This window comes from Mixophyes fleayi, chromosome 7, assembly GCF_038048845.1.
Source record: "Mixophyes fleayi isolate aMixFle1 chromosome 7, aMixFle1.hap1, whole genome shotgun sequence".
In the NCBI taxonomy this organism is placed as follows: Eukaryota; Metazoa; Chordata; class Amphibia; order Anura; family Limnodynastidae; genus Mixophyes; species Mixophyes fleayi.
Window position 1 is genome coordinate 48,817,995 of NC_134408.1, and position 13,403 is coordinate 48,831,397.

Genomic DNA, 13,403 nt, shown 5'->3' on the forward strand with positions numbered 1-13,403 from the left:
GAAAGCTCCGTTATAGATTTCTCACATATATATTTCAATATGAGGAAGTGTTAATGCTGCGGCGGGGACTGTCTTGTTTTTGTTTTTTTCTAAACACAAACCATAATGACATAAGTGGTAACTTTTCTGCCCTGTCAAGAACCAAATCCATCAGCTTTCTACAGAAATGTGACCTGATCTGGTATGATAAAAATACCCCACTGGCCAGACACACGTATGCAGCCTTTCAACTTGCATCACCGATGAGCTGTGAATTCAGAACATCTGAAATAAAGGATTCTGAAATGCTTTTTCTTTGAATTTTTTTTCTTTGTACAAAACAAGCCTTAAAAAGATACCATGAGATTAGGTTGCAAAAATAGGAAACCATTTTTTTGTATAAAATTCAGAATTCTTTGTAGCTCCTACCACAAACACTCTTACCACCTACCACACTCACAATCACTAAAGCAGTGATAGGTAACCTGATAGACTTTGGGGGCCACATGGTGTGGCCCTCTAACCTTCAAAAGGGGCACACATTACCCTTAATCTCAGTCACACCTATATGTAATAACATACCAATAGGCATTCTAAACAAGTGTTAACAAAAAAATCTATCAATAAAGCAGTAAGGAGCTGGGGGCCGCAGGTGAAGGCTCGTAGGGCCGCCTGCTGCCCATCACTACTCTAAAGCAACCAGCGTAAGAATGATGTGTGGTGGGTATGTGTCAGCAGTTTATTCTGACAAATTTTCAGGAACATAAAGTGCCTGGTATGATATTCTCTGATTTTAATTGTAAACATTAGTTTCTTACTCTCCCGTAATTTCCAGGAGGCTCCCGAAATTTGGGGAGTCCTCCCGGACTCCCGGAAGAGTAGGCAAACCTCCCTGATTTGCCAAAATTCACGGCATTGAATGACATGGGCAGGGCTTAATCGTACCATTAAGCCCCACCCCCGCTATTCAAAACCTTAAAATTTGTGGTTTATGGTAGGGGCGGGGCTATAGTGATGTAATGACATCGACACGCCCCCTCCTACCCTCTGTCACATGATCTCTACTCAGATCTCCTGCAGTACAGCATTAAAAAGTAAGCAAGTATGCATTACTGAGCAGATATAAAATGTCCAGACATTTATGTACAGGACGGAGAATTTGACTAAATATATCTTTCCTAAGAATAATCATCAACACATACCAACAAGCCTTTCATGATGTATTACAATGCCAAATATATATTCAATGTAGTTTCTACCACATTTATGCTAACAACACAATTTTATTATGCCATATATAAATTCAATGTAGTTTTGTACCACATTTGTGCTAACAACACTATTTTATTAAGCCTTTCTTTGTAGATCTGGGTCTGCGTGATTAAGTTATTATAGTAGAAGTAAACCATATGTTGTACCCCGAACTATCAGTCAGATAGTAGCTTTCCTTGTTCTGTCTACATTAGACTGCCAAAAATTGTTAACTGACTACTGTGGGTTTAGTACATCATTGATCTTTGCGCTGTTTTGTTAAATAAGACCATATGTGTTCAAACTAATTTTGCAGTTAAGTTGAAAAAACAGTCAGTATTTAACTTATGTGCAAAACAGAATACTAATTTGCACCCCTTGCATTGTAACATGGTTTTGTCCAGGAGCCTGAAATAAGAAGTTTCTCAAGTTAAGATCCTTAATGAATCAGGCCCATAGTCATTAATGACAAAACATTAAACAAAAAAAAAAAAGTCATTGGCACTTACACTCGACTGGTTGCTGTATCTGGTGTAAATGATAAGACATAAAAACACTTACCTTAGAGATGCCCAAAGCTTGAGTCGGACACTGCTGCATGCACTCAAGCTTGGCACATCCTTACTGTACATTGACTACATGCATACACCCAGACGCCTCGCTGTTTCTCCCCTGAAATCATAGGGTGTATTAAGGGTCCTTCACACTCATTGATGAATTGGACGTTGCTGCGTTCACTGGTGTATGCTCTGATTCTTGGCACGCGCAGCACAATTTTACAAAAAATACAGCAGATAGCGGCATTTACGTTCCTTGATGACTCAGGCCCCAAGTGTTTACTCAAACAGTTACTATGGGAAGCTCTGCTAAACCATTAAATAACAATAGGAATGCCATGGACAGTATGTGGAAAGACAGGAGTCATTTTAAATGAGTGTTAGCAGATTTTAGGCACAGTGTATCAAGTTACAGAAAGTAAACCTTAGTCTTATTCTATAGATGTGCAATACATTTTTAAACAACTCAAGCAAATATATTGAATTTTTCATGTATAAGTTAATGACTATATTCAATATTTTGTAGGTCACCTGCTCCACAAGTGAAGCAGAAGCAAAACTTTATCTAATGATGGAAGAAAAACAATTAAACCTCTCAACAAGGATAAATTTTACTGAAACCACATACGCAAAAGTTTTACGGCTCAAGCATTCTTTCCCACAGGTTTGTATTTAGTTTGGATCAGCAAAATCAATGTTATAAATTAGGTTTACAGTGTAGTCAGAATGGAAAGCATGAAACTCTTATGTTTACATAATCATTTCCCAATAAATTCTGACCTTTATCATGCTCTCATAGACAGCAGATAAATCATTAACTCTGTAATCCATCATATAAATGGCATAGCCAGAAGTCCATTAATTTGCATATTGCATATTTTACACAAACACGCATCAGTGAGGGTCCTACAACTTGGATCCTCTTGTTTGAAGCAGCTGTCACCAGAAGAGTTGCTCTAGTGCTTCTATTGCTAAAGTATTGCAGCCATCCATAGCATTCTGCGGGTATGCAACTGAGGCAGCACCTGATCAGATTGGCTCCTGTCTACTCAGGCGTCACATTAGTTACATAGCTTTAACTTGGGCATATTTGCATTATCTATATAATTATTATTCATATATACATAGATAAATATACATGTACCTTCATGTACAAAAAGTGCCTCTTTGATTTAAATAAACCTATTCTGCAGCTGGGGCAACTCATCAGCTTATAACTAAGTCAGTGAGGTCCCAGCTGTTTACTGTAGACAGTGCCAACCCTGTCATCATTTAATTGAAATTCCTGGCTTCTCAAACAGCCTGGCTGCTGAGAAATGATGAAAGCGAAGGGAATCCCAGGTCCTCCTTTTGCAATCAGCCAATAAGAAATGGTTCCCCACACTGGCTGCTTGTGATTGACTTCGAGTGAAAGGAAGTCTTGGCGACTGTCTGCTTTGATCATTTAGCAATGGGCAGCATTAGTCATTTCGAATCAGGTTTTTTTTGCTCCATTAAAATACAATGGATCAAGAAGGAAGTAAAGATTTTAGTTTATAATTAACAGTGATAAGAACGTTTTTTTTGTTTTTAAAAAAACTATTTTGGAATAATAACCTGGGCTCTTAGGGAGCCATGGCGCATGTTCCATGGCATGCTGGGAAAGCTCCTGCCACAAAATTAATTCTGCCCCTATATGTTTGCTTTCTCTAGATCCTAGTAATTGAATGTGTATTTCATATGACTTTTGTAGTATTATACACACTATAATACTTTTCTTTCAGTTACAGATCCTGCCAGTACTAATAGAAATGAGGACTGTTTATGAAAAGAGGCACAAAACATTTGCACTACAGCATATAACAATTTGGGGCAAAAAAGAATTGAAACTGGCAGGATACTACACTGGACAATTCCCAAAGTTATCGGGAGGGCATGAAATAACTGGTGAGTGTCATATTACACAATATTTGAAGTAACTCATTAAAACAGCATTATCTATTTACAAAACGTGGGTGATATGAATTTTTGTATAATCAACTGTGAAAAATATTATTATGTTTCTTGACTAGAAATGTCATAGAGAAAGATGTACTGCAGCATCTAGAGTGGTTTAGAAGTACATTAGAAGACAGACACCATGGAGTTTGTGACCCTGTAGTGACAGAAGGCTGCAGGCTAAGGTCTTTTATACAGGTTGTAGAAATCCAGCTTGTGCATGCACACTGCAACTGGAAGTCAGGACGTGGGTCTCCAGCTCTAGATTTTAGATTCTACAATTGGCGTTAGCAATCAGAGGACAGCTGCGGTACTTATACTGCCACTATCCTTGGTAATAAGACTTTCCCATGCATTACCTGGGGAAGCATTGCAGGAGGCCCCTGGTGATGACTACCCACCGCAATAGCCGAATATAGTCTTCACCGGCTGTGGACTTTGGTAAATAGGGAGAAGCCCTAAATTATTGGAAAATTCCAGTTTTTGCAGGATTTTGGGCTTATCTCCCTTTGATAAATAGTTCCCATAGTTTTTGTAATTCCCCTATAAAACATTTAATTGAAACTCAAGTCTAATATACCATGTTGTGATCACTGTTTTCTGAATGCCCCTTCACCTGTTCATAAGATATAATATCTGTTCTGTTAGATCATTTTAAATACAACAGATCCCCCCCCTTTTCATCTAACACTTGTGAAAGGAAATTGTGTTTTAAAATGGACAGGATTGCTTTCCCTTGGCAGAACTGCTAATTTTATTGGGGCTGATTCAGAGATATGCCAGTTTGCGTTAGGGATGTGCACCGGCGACTTTTGAGGTCTCGTGTTTTGTGTTTTGGATCCGGATTTTCTCGATGTTTTGGGTTTGGATTTGTTTCGCAAAACACCTGCCGAAAGGTTTTGGTTCGGATTTAAGGTTTTGGATTCGGATTTTTTTTGAAAAAAGCATAAAAAGTTAAAAAATCAAGTTTTTGGGCTTATTTTCACTCCTACGCTATTATTGACCTCAATAACATTCAATAACAACTATTTCCACTAATTTACCGTGTATTCTGAACACCTCACAATATAGTTATTAGTCCAAAACGTTGCAACGAGGTATCTTTCTGGACTGCGTAGTGGAGTGGTCCCCACAATATAATAAGAAAACCATCAACTGGTCTTAATCGCACCAAAACATGTACCTGGACTGCGTAGAGGAGTGGGTCACCACAATATAAATTAAAAACCCTGAACTTGTATGATTCGCACCAATAATGTACCTGGACTGCGTAGAGGAGTGGGTCACCACAATATATATAATAAGAAAACCATCAACTGGTATGAATCGCACTGAATAATGTACCTGGACTGCGTAGAGGAGTGGGTCACCACAATATAAATTAAAAACCCTGAACTTGTATGATTCGCACCAATAATGTACCTGGACTGCGTAGAGGAGTGGGTCACCACAATATATATAATAAGAAAACCATCAACTGGTATGAATCGCACCGAATAATGTACCTGGACTGCGTAGAGGAGTGGGTCACCACAATATAAATTAAAAACCCTGAACTTGTATGATTCGCACCAATAATATACCTGGACTGCGTAGAGGAGTGGGTCACCACAATATAAATTAAAAACCCTGAACTTGTATGATTCGCACCAATAATGTACCTGGACTGCGTAGAGGAGTGGGTCACCACAATATAAATTAAAAACCCTGAACTTGTATGATTCGCACCAATAATGTACCTGGACTGCGTAGAGGAGTGGGTCACCACAATATATATAATAAGAAAACCATCAACTGGTATGATTCGCACCGAATAATGTACCTGGACTGCGTAGAGGAGTGGGTCACCACAATATAAATTAAAAACCCTGAACTTGTATGATTCGCACCAATAATGTACCTGGACTGCGTAGAGGAGTGGGTCACCACAATATATATAATAAGAAAACCATCAACTGGTATGAATCGCACCGAATAATGTACCTGGACTGCGTAGAGGAGTGGGTCATCACAATATAAATTTAAAACCCTGAACTTGTATGATTCGCACCAATAATGTACCTGGACTGCGTAGAGGAGTGGGTCACCACAATATATATAAAATAAGAAAACCATCAACTGGTATGAATCGCACCGAATAATGTACCTGGACTGCGTAGAGGAGTGGGTCACCACAATATAAATTAAAAACCCTGAACTTGTATGATTCGCACCAATAATGTACCTGTACTGCATAGAGGAGTGGGTCACCACAATATATATGATAAGAAAACCATCAACTGGTATGAATCGCACCGAATAATGTACCTGGACTGCGTAGAGGAGTGGGTCACCACAATATAAATTAAAAACCCTGAACTTGTATGATTCGCACCAATAATGTACCTGGACTGCGTAGAGGAGTGGGTCACCACAATATATATAATAAGAAAACCATCAACTGGTATGAATCGCACCGAATAATGTACCTGGACTGCGTAGAGGAGTGGGTCACCACAATATAAATTAAAAACCCTGAACTTGTATGATTCGCACCAATAATGTACCTGGACTGCGTAGAGGAGTGGGTCACCACAATATAAATTAAAAACCCTGAACTTGTATGATTCGCACCAATAATGTACCTGGACTGCGTAGAGGAGTGGGTCACCACAATATTATTAAAAAACCCTACACGGGTCTGAATTCCACCCAAAAAGTTTATGGACTGCGTAGTGTAGTGTTCCCCACAATATTATTTAAAAATTTTGCAGCAACAGTCAACGTTGTTTAATATCTGATACACCTCTATCTGGACTGCATAGTGGAGTGGCCCCGGTACCCAATTTGGTACCGGAGCCACAATACCTCCTCCAACCATGGTATAGACCATTCGTCATTGAGATCCCATCAAGTATGTTAAAGACAGACAGGGTCGAAGTGTTATTGGTTGACTTTGTAAACCAAAAAACTGTCCCTGTTGCACATAGTCGTGCAATGAAGACTGACTTTTTCATTTAAAGGCACCATCTTTCAAGTGTAGTGTTTGTAAGTCATATTATACTTTTGGTAAAATTTGTTTATTTTGTTCCTCTTTATGGTAACTACTAATAGAATTAAAGTATTAAATAGAAGCGGTAGTTCCTCTTTATGGGAATTAGTAATAAAATTAAAGTATTAAATAGAATTAAAGTATTAAATAGAGTGGTAGTGTGGAATAGAGTGGTCCCCACAATATAATAATAAAACCCTCAACTGGTCTGAATTCCACCAAACAAGTATCTGGACTGCGTAGTGGGGTGGCCCCGGTACCCAATTTGATACCGGGACCACAATAAAATAAATACACCCTCAACTGGTCTGAATTCCACCAAACAAGTATCTGGACTGCGTAGTGGGGTGGCCCCGATACCCAATTTGATACCGGGACCACAATAAAAAAAATACACCCTCAACTGGTCTGAATTCCCATAAACAAGTATCTGGACTGCGTAGTGGGGTGGCCCCGGTACCCAATTTGATACCGGGGCCACAATAATATAAATACACCCTCAACTGGTCTGAATTCCACCAAACAAGTATCTGGACTGCGTAGTGGGGTGGCCCCGGTACCCAATTTGATACCGGGACCACAATAAAATAAATACACCCTCAACTGGTCTGAATTCCACCAAACAAGTATCTGGACTGCGTAGTGGGGTGGCCCCGGTACCCAATTTGATACCGGGGCCACAATACCTCCTCCAAGTTCCAAGTGTAGTGTTTATATTATAACATCTTAACACTACACTAATTCTAGCACGTCAAAACCTCTTGTTTTAAATAATGACAGGGCATTTAACTTTTGAATTAATTTATTGAATTTGTAGGCATTTTCTTTTACTTTTTGAACATGGCAAACGACTGTTGAATGGTCACATAATGCCAAAAAAATAGTTTCAAGATGGAATTGTCCTTGGGCCCTCCCACCCACCCTTATGTTGTTGAAATAGGACATGCACACTTTAACAAACCAATCATTTCAGCGACAGGGCCTACCAAACAACTGTGGCTGAAATGATTGGTTTGTTTGGGCCCCCACACCAATAAAACAATTCATCTCTCCCTGTACAAACTAAACAGGCTCTAGTGAGGAAAGATGTCGTCCTCATCCTCAACCTCTGATTCCCCTCCCCCTACAGTGTGTACTTCCTCCTCCTCACACATTATCAATTCGTCCCCGCTGGACTCCACAACCACAGGTCCCTCTGTAGTATCTAGAGGGCAGTGCTGTACTTCATTGAGGAATTGATTATTCATTTTTATAAACATCATTTTTTCAACGTTGTGAGGAAGCAACCTCCTTCGCCGCTCACTGACCAGGTTCCCCGCTGCACTAAAAACTCTTTCCGAGTACACACTGGAGGGGGGACAACTCAGTTAAAAAATAGAGCCAGTTTGTACAGGGGCTTCCAAACTGCCTTTTGGAGTTCTACCACGTCACTACCTCTAGTTAATTTAGATTGCAAGGCTTGTAAATATATACATACTTTGAAGATAAAAAAAGCAGGCTGCACAGACTGTGGAGCTAGAAAGTGAAATTAAATGGACCACGTTACTTTGGTGGCTATCTATGCCCCCCCCCCCCCCCCGCCCTACACTTGTAGTTGAATATAAATAAAGCAGCCTGCATAGACTGTAGAACTAGAAATTCAAATATACAAAGAAATGGACAAAGGCAGTTTGGTATCTGTCTGCATCAGATCCCCTCTCCACTAGGAGTAAAACAGAAAACTTTTCAGCCGTTATATAATCTAGAATATAAATAGAAATTGAGAAAGGCAATTTGGTATCTGTCTGCATCATAATCATCAACATCCTCCTCAGCGCCAGCTACATCAATATCCTCCTCCCGGTGTACAACATTCACACCTTCATTAGCCAAATCTGTAACTGGACTGTGGGTGATCCTTCCAGCATATGCAGAGGGCGTGTTGCAAGTGCTGGATGGAGTCACCTCTTCCCGTACAGTGATGGGAAGGTCAGGGTTCACAACCAACAACACCCTTGGACTCGCCTTGGGGATTTGTGATGTCATCTGTTTAGAAGGCAGAGTTCTTTGCTGTTTTGTTGTTGTTGCTGACAGCATAACTCTCTTAAATTTTTTGTAGGTGGGGGGAGGAGGAGGGCTTAGATCCATGGGTGAAGCTGGACCACTAGTCATGAACACGGGCCAGGGCCTAAGCCGTTCCTTGCCACTACGTGTCGTAAATGGCATATTGCCAACTTTACGTTTCTCCTCAGATGATTTAAAGTTTCTCTTTTTGCTATTTTTTGAGAACTTGCGCTTTTTGGATTTTACATGCCCTGTACTAGGAGACTGGGCATCGGGCTTGCCAGACGACGTTGATGGCATTTCATCGTCTATGTCATGACTAGTGGCAGCAGCTTCAGCATTAGGAGGAAGTGGGTCTTGATCTTTCCCTACTTTATCCTCCAAATTTTGGTTTTCCATTATATGTAGCACAAGAGAGCGTACCCCTAAGCCACACACACTCGGCAAAGCCTTTAAAAATTATATGCGGCACAGGAGAGTAGCACTGGACTTATACTGCTGAATCAGTGAACTTTGTAATAGCAGTACCACTGGACTTATACACTGCTGAATCAGTGAACTTTGTAATAGCAGTACCACTGGACTTATACACTGCTGAATCAGTGAACTTTGTAATAGCAGTACCACTGGACTTATACACTGCTGAATCAGTGAACTTTGTAATAGCAGTACCACTGGACTTATACACTGCTGAATCAGTGAACTTTGTAATAGCAGTACCACTGGACTTTTACTGCTGAATGTGTGAACTTGGTAATATTGCAGTACCAATGGGCTTATATACTGCTGGATTGGTTTTGCAAATTTGGTTATAATTATTTTTTTTAAAAAAAAATTATTTTAATTTTTTTTATAACTTTTTTTTTATTTTTTAAAAACTTGGGAATAATGGGGAAATAACTATGCCCTTAGAAGCACAGAGCACAGGACACAGCACCACTGGACTGAACAGGACACAGCACAGGACCCAGCAGCACTACTGAACTCAGCAGGACAGAGCACAGGACACAGCACCACTGGACTGATACTGCAGAATGTGTGAACTTGGTAATATTGCAGTACCAATGGGCTTATACTGCAGGATTGGTTGTGCAAATTGTGTTGTAATTTAAAAAAAATGTAATTAGTTTTTTGTATTTTTTTTAAATAACTTTTTTTTATTTTTTTAAACACTTGGGAATATTGGGGAAATAACTATGCCCTTAGAAGCACAGAGCACAGGACACAGCACCACTGGACTGAACAGGACACAGCACAGGACCCAGCAGCACCACTGACCTCAGAAGGACATAGCACAGGACACAGCACCACTGGACTGAGCACAGCACAGCACAGCACAGCACAGCACAGCACAGCACAGAACTTAACTGAACAGCACAGAACTTAACTGAACAGCACGAGATATAGCAGGACAGAGGACCACCTAACACACCCTCCCTCTACCCTGATCAATGCCCGAGTGAAGATGGCGGCGACTAGCGGGGAATTTATAGGATCCGAGTATCGCGAGATCCGACAACGGGATTATGAGTCAGAGCCTCAGTTTCAGATTTGAATTTGGCGCCAATACCCGGATCTGTCTCGAATCCGACTCGGATCGGCAACGTTCGGGTGGGCTCGGATTTCATAAATCCGAGTGCGCTCATCTCTAGTTTGCGTAGCGTATCTTGTGTAACATTGCTCTGCATGTGCCAAGAGAGTGAGTGAACACATATGTGCCTATGCAAACTTGGTTAATTCTGGCCCTTACACGTGCTTGAAGAGTCGGGCCAGTGGGGGGAAGTGGCGTTCTAATGTAGGCTGAGTACAGCGAAGGTGTGTTTACGTAAACATGCGCTAATGCAGACCTGCACAAACATGTATATATGCCTGTTAAGAGGTGTGTCTTTTACACGTGCTACATGGCAGGTGCAGTTACACGTTAATGATAACTTGTAAATCAGGAGCATTTCTATATATTCAGGAGATTTATACTTTGACTTTGCAAAAAGTACTGACACGGACGGGGAAGATGGGGAAAGTGTCATGTATTTTGACTGTCTGAGGACATCCACATTCCCGCATACATAAATTAATAAATAATAATAATAGAAGGGAAAGTTTTATGTATTCTGCCTGTCTGAGGACATCCGCATGCCCGCTTACACCGACACCTAGCCATGGAGGTTGCAGCCCTGTTCAACCACTGCGCATCATTTCAACAAGTTTGATCCCTCTTTAATGCTGTTATGTGGTTCTTTATGTAGAATTTCACCCCCGATCAGTTCCCATCTTTCAGTATGGATGGTTCAGCCATGAGACACGCAACACAGTCTCGCTTTCTGGGCACCCAGCATGTCTGTATAAACCTCTTCAGGTGTTTCTCCACAACCTGGACCTCCTCTCTGTCCCAGGATTTCCTCTGCACTTCTTTGCAACCTGAAAGGAAGTAGAGTTGTCCATTATGGCTCCGCGAAATACAGAGAAGGCAAAGTTCTTCTGCCTAACAAAACTGTGTGCTACACCTACCTGTGGAAGCCATGGCAGGGCACTGGTCCCGTGTTGCCAGGTCCATACACCGCCTCTCTTCTGACGTGGAAGTGTCGACTAAACGCTTGGCCTCTTGTCCCTCTGTTGTGGGGGGTTGCTCATCATCCGACATGTCGCTCTGTAGCTGGATCGGTTCTGAAAAGAAACAGATATGTAAATGACTGAGGTCAAAGTCAAAAGCATACATCAGAAACCAGATTTTCCACTTACCGTCCAGATCAATGTGCATCTCGTCCAAATTTTTGCCTTTGAATTCAGCCAGTCTGCCACTCTCGAGAGCCATTAATAGTTTGCTGATCTTGGCGAGTTGGAGGGTACCTTCTGGGAGGGGGTAATACTGTCGGTGCACCCTGATGTCCTGCCCAAAGAAGTCTGCTATTTGATCCAGTTCTGTGTCGTTTAGGTTGAGGACCTTCGTGAGAGAGTGACAATGTGCTTTCGAAGCTTTGTGGAAGACAGCGTGTGGGGATGCTTGGCCCCACACTTTTGAGCAAACAGTCGTATGCAATCGGAGCCTCTGAAGTGTGACAAGGCAGCTGGTCTGGCGAACATGTAGACATTTTGGCTATCCACTCCAAATTTATCACTCCATTGCAGCTTGCATGGCTGGTGTCAGCAGGATAGAGACTTTTCTCCCTCGTTTTCATCAGATTTCAATGCGAGTGAAGTGCCGGCAGAGCTTCATCTCAACCTCGGAAAGCGCTTGGGACACATTTTTGAAACTTCCCCTTCCCTTCTTCAATTGAACAAGATCACCTGTGCCAGGGTGACTTTTACAAATAGTGCCCAGTAGTTAACCATAGGCTCGGTGGATAGCCCATTTCAGTAGGCTTGCTGCTTTTCATCAATGTAAAAGTGCACCTTTTCCACATCTTCCGTGAAAGGTAAGAACTGAGGCATGTTCCACTTGGACACCTTAAGGCAGCTGAAGAGATCAAATCGTTCCATCTCGCCTAATATTGCTTCCTGAAATTTCATGTGTTTTCAACCGCAGCAGTGCAGCCCTCCATCATGGCTCAGCACTCAACAATGCTCGCTATCTTTTGCAAGCTGTGCCTGATCTTGAGTGGCACCGAGGGCGTCTTAAATGTACCTGTCTCCTCGTCATAGCCAGCTACCAGATTCACAGTGTCTACTACGTGCAAAAAGTTTGATGGGGCGTTAAAGTCTTACATCCTCTCCAAAGGGGTAGCTCGTCTGGCCTGTAGCAGTAGCCTGCCCATTTCTCTAAGCTTCTTATGGATGCACTCGTGCCTGCTAACATGTGATCCGACCCGGTTAAACAGATGCTGTCCTATCTGCATGATGCATCGATCATTTTTGACTGCCAGTAAGACCTCATCCTGAGTCATGTCACTCAAGAGCTTCCAAAAGCCGTCACTGATGTCAGGTGGAACAGGCTGAGCAAATGCGCAGAGTGACTGGACTTTGTTCTTGCTAGGTGTGAGCTTGTTGCCCCTTGGATTTAGCTTACATCTCCTCATGTGTCGCCACAGGTATTTCCTTGCACACAAGTCCTGGCAGGCTACACAGTGCATGAAGCCTTCAGCATCTATCTCTTTGTCTGGAAGCTTGCACGGGACCAGAACACCATGACCTGCCCTCATTGCCTCAGCATTGTGTGCAGAGTTGCCGCTATTGCGAAGATGTGCCATTTGCATGCACCTTTCTTTTGAGTGCTTGGGCCCAGGCTACTTCAGTTTCATTGCAGTGAACATGATCCATGTGTCGGCAATTTTTAAGAGGGGCTTCTCACAGTACAGGGAGTACTGCCTTTTGTTATATGCCATAGAGCCATCACTGTTTTTTGATAGCATTTGGACAGACACTGCGTCGTCTCTCCGACCCTCTGTGTTTAAAACATGGCTAGCAGAAGGTCGAGAATGGTCATACATAGAACTCATCTCTGGGTTCCTGCACTCTGCTGCGCTGGTGGGCAACGGGGCATCACCGCTGGTGTTTGAACCGCTCTCCTCCAAAGTGTCAGGGGCATACTCATTTTCACTGCTCTCTGGGCTAAAGTTGGAGCTACCGGT

General features: G+C 41.9%; 1 protein-coding gene across 2 annotated transcripts in view; it reads left to right on the forward strand.

Annotated features, from left to right (window-relative positions):
* The window catches only part of LOC142097723 (uncharacterized), a 138,366-nt gene that overhangs the window by 41,176 nt on the left and 83,787 nt on the right, over positions 1–13,403 (forward strand). Inside the window, exons 15-16 of one of the 2 annotated variants that reach the window (XM_075179802.1) lie at positions 2,314–2,451; positions 3,551–3,713. In XM_075179802.1, coding sequence (XP_075035903.1) covers positions 2,314–2,451; positions 3,551–3,713 — 301 coding nt within the window. The remainder of the gene's footprint in view (positions 1–2,313; positions 2,452–3,550; positions 3,714–13,403) is intronic. The other variant, XM_075179803.1, reaches the window with a different exon arrangement.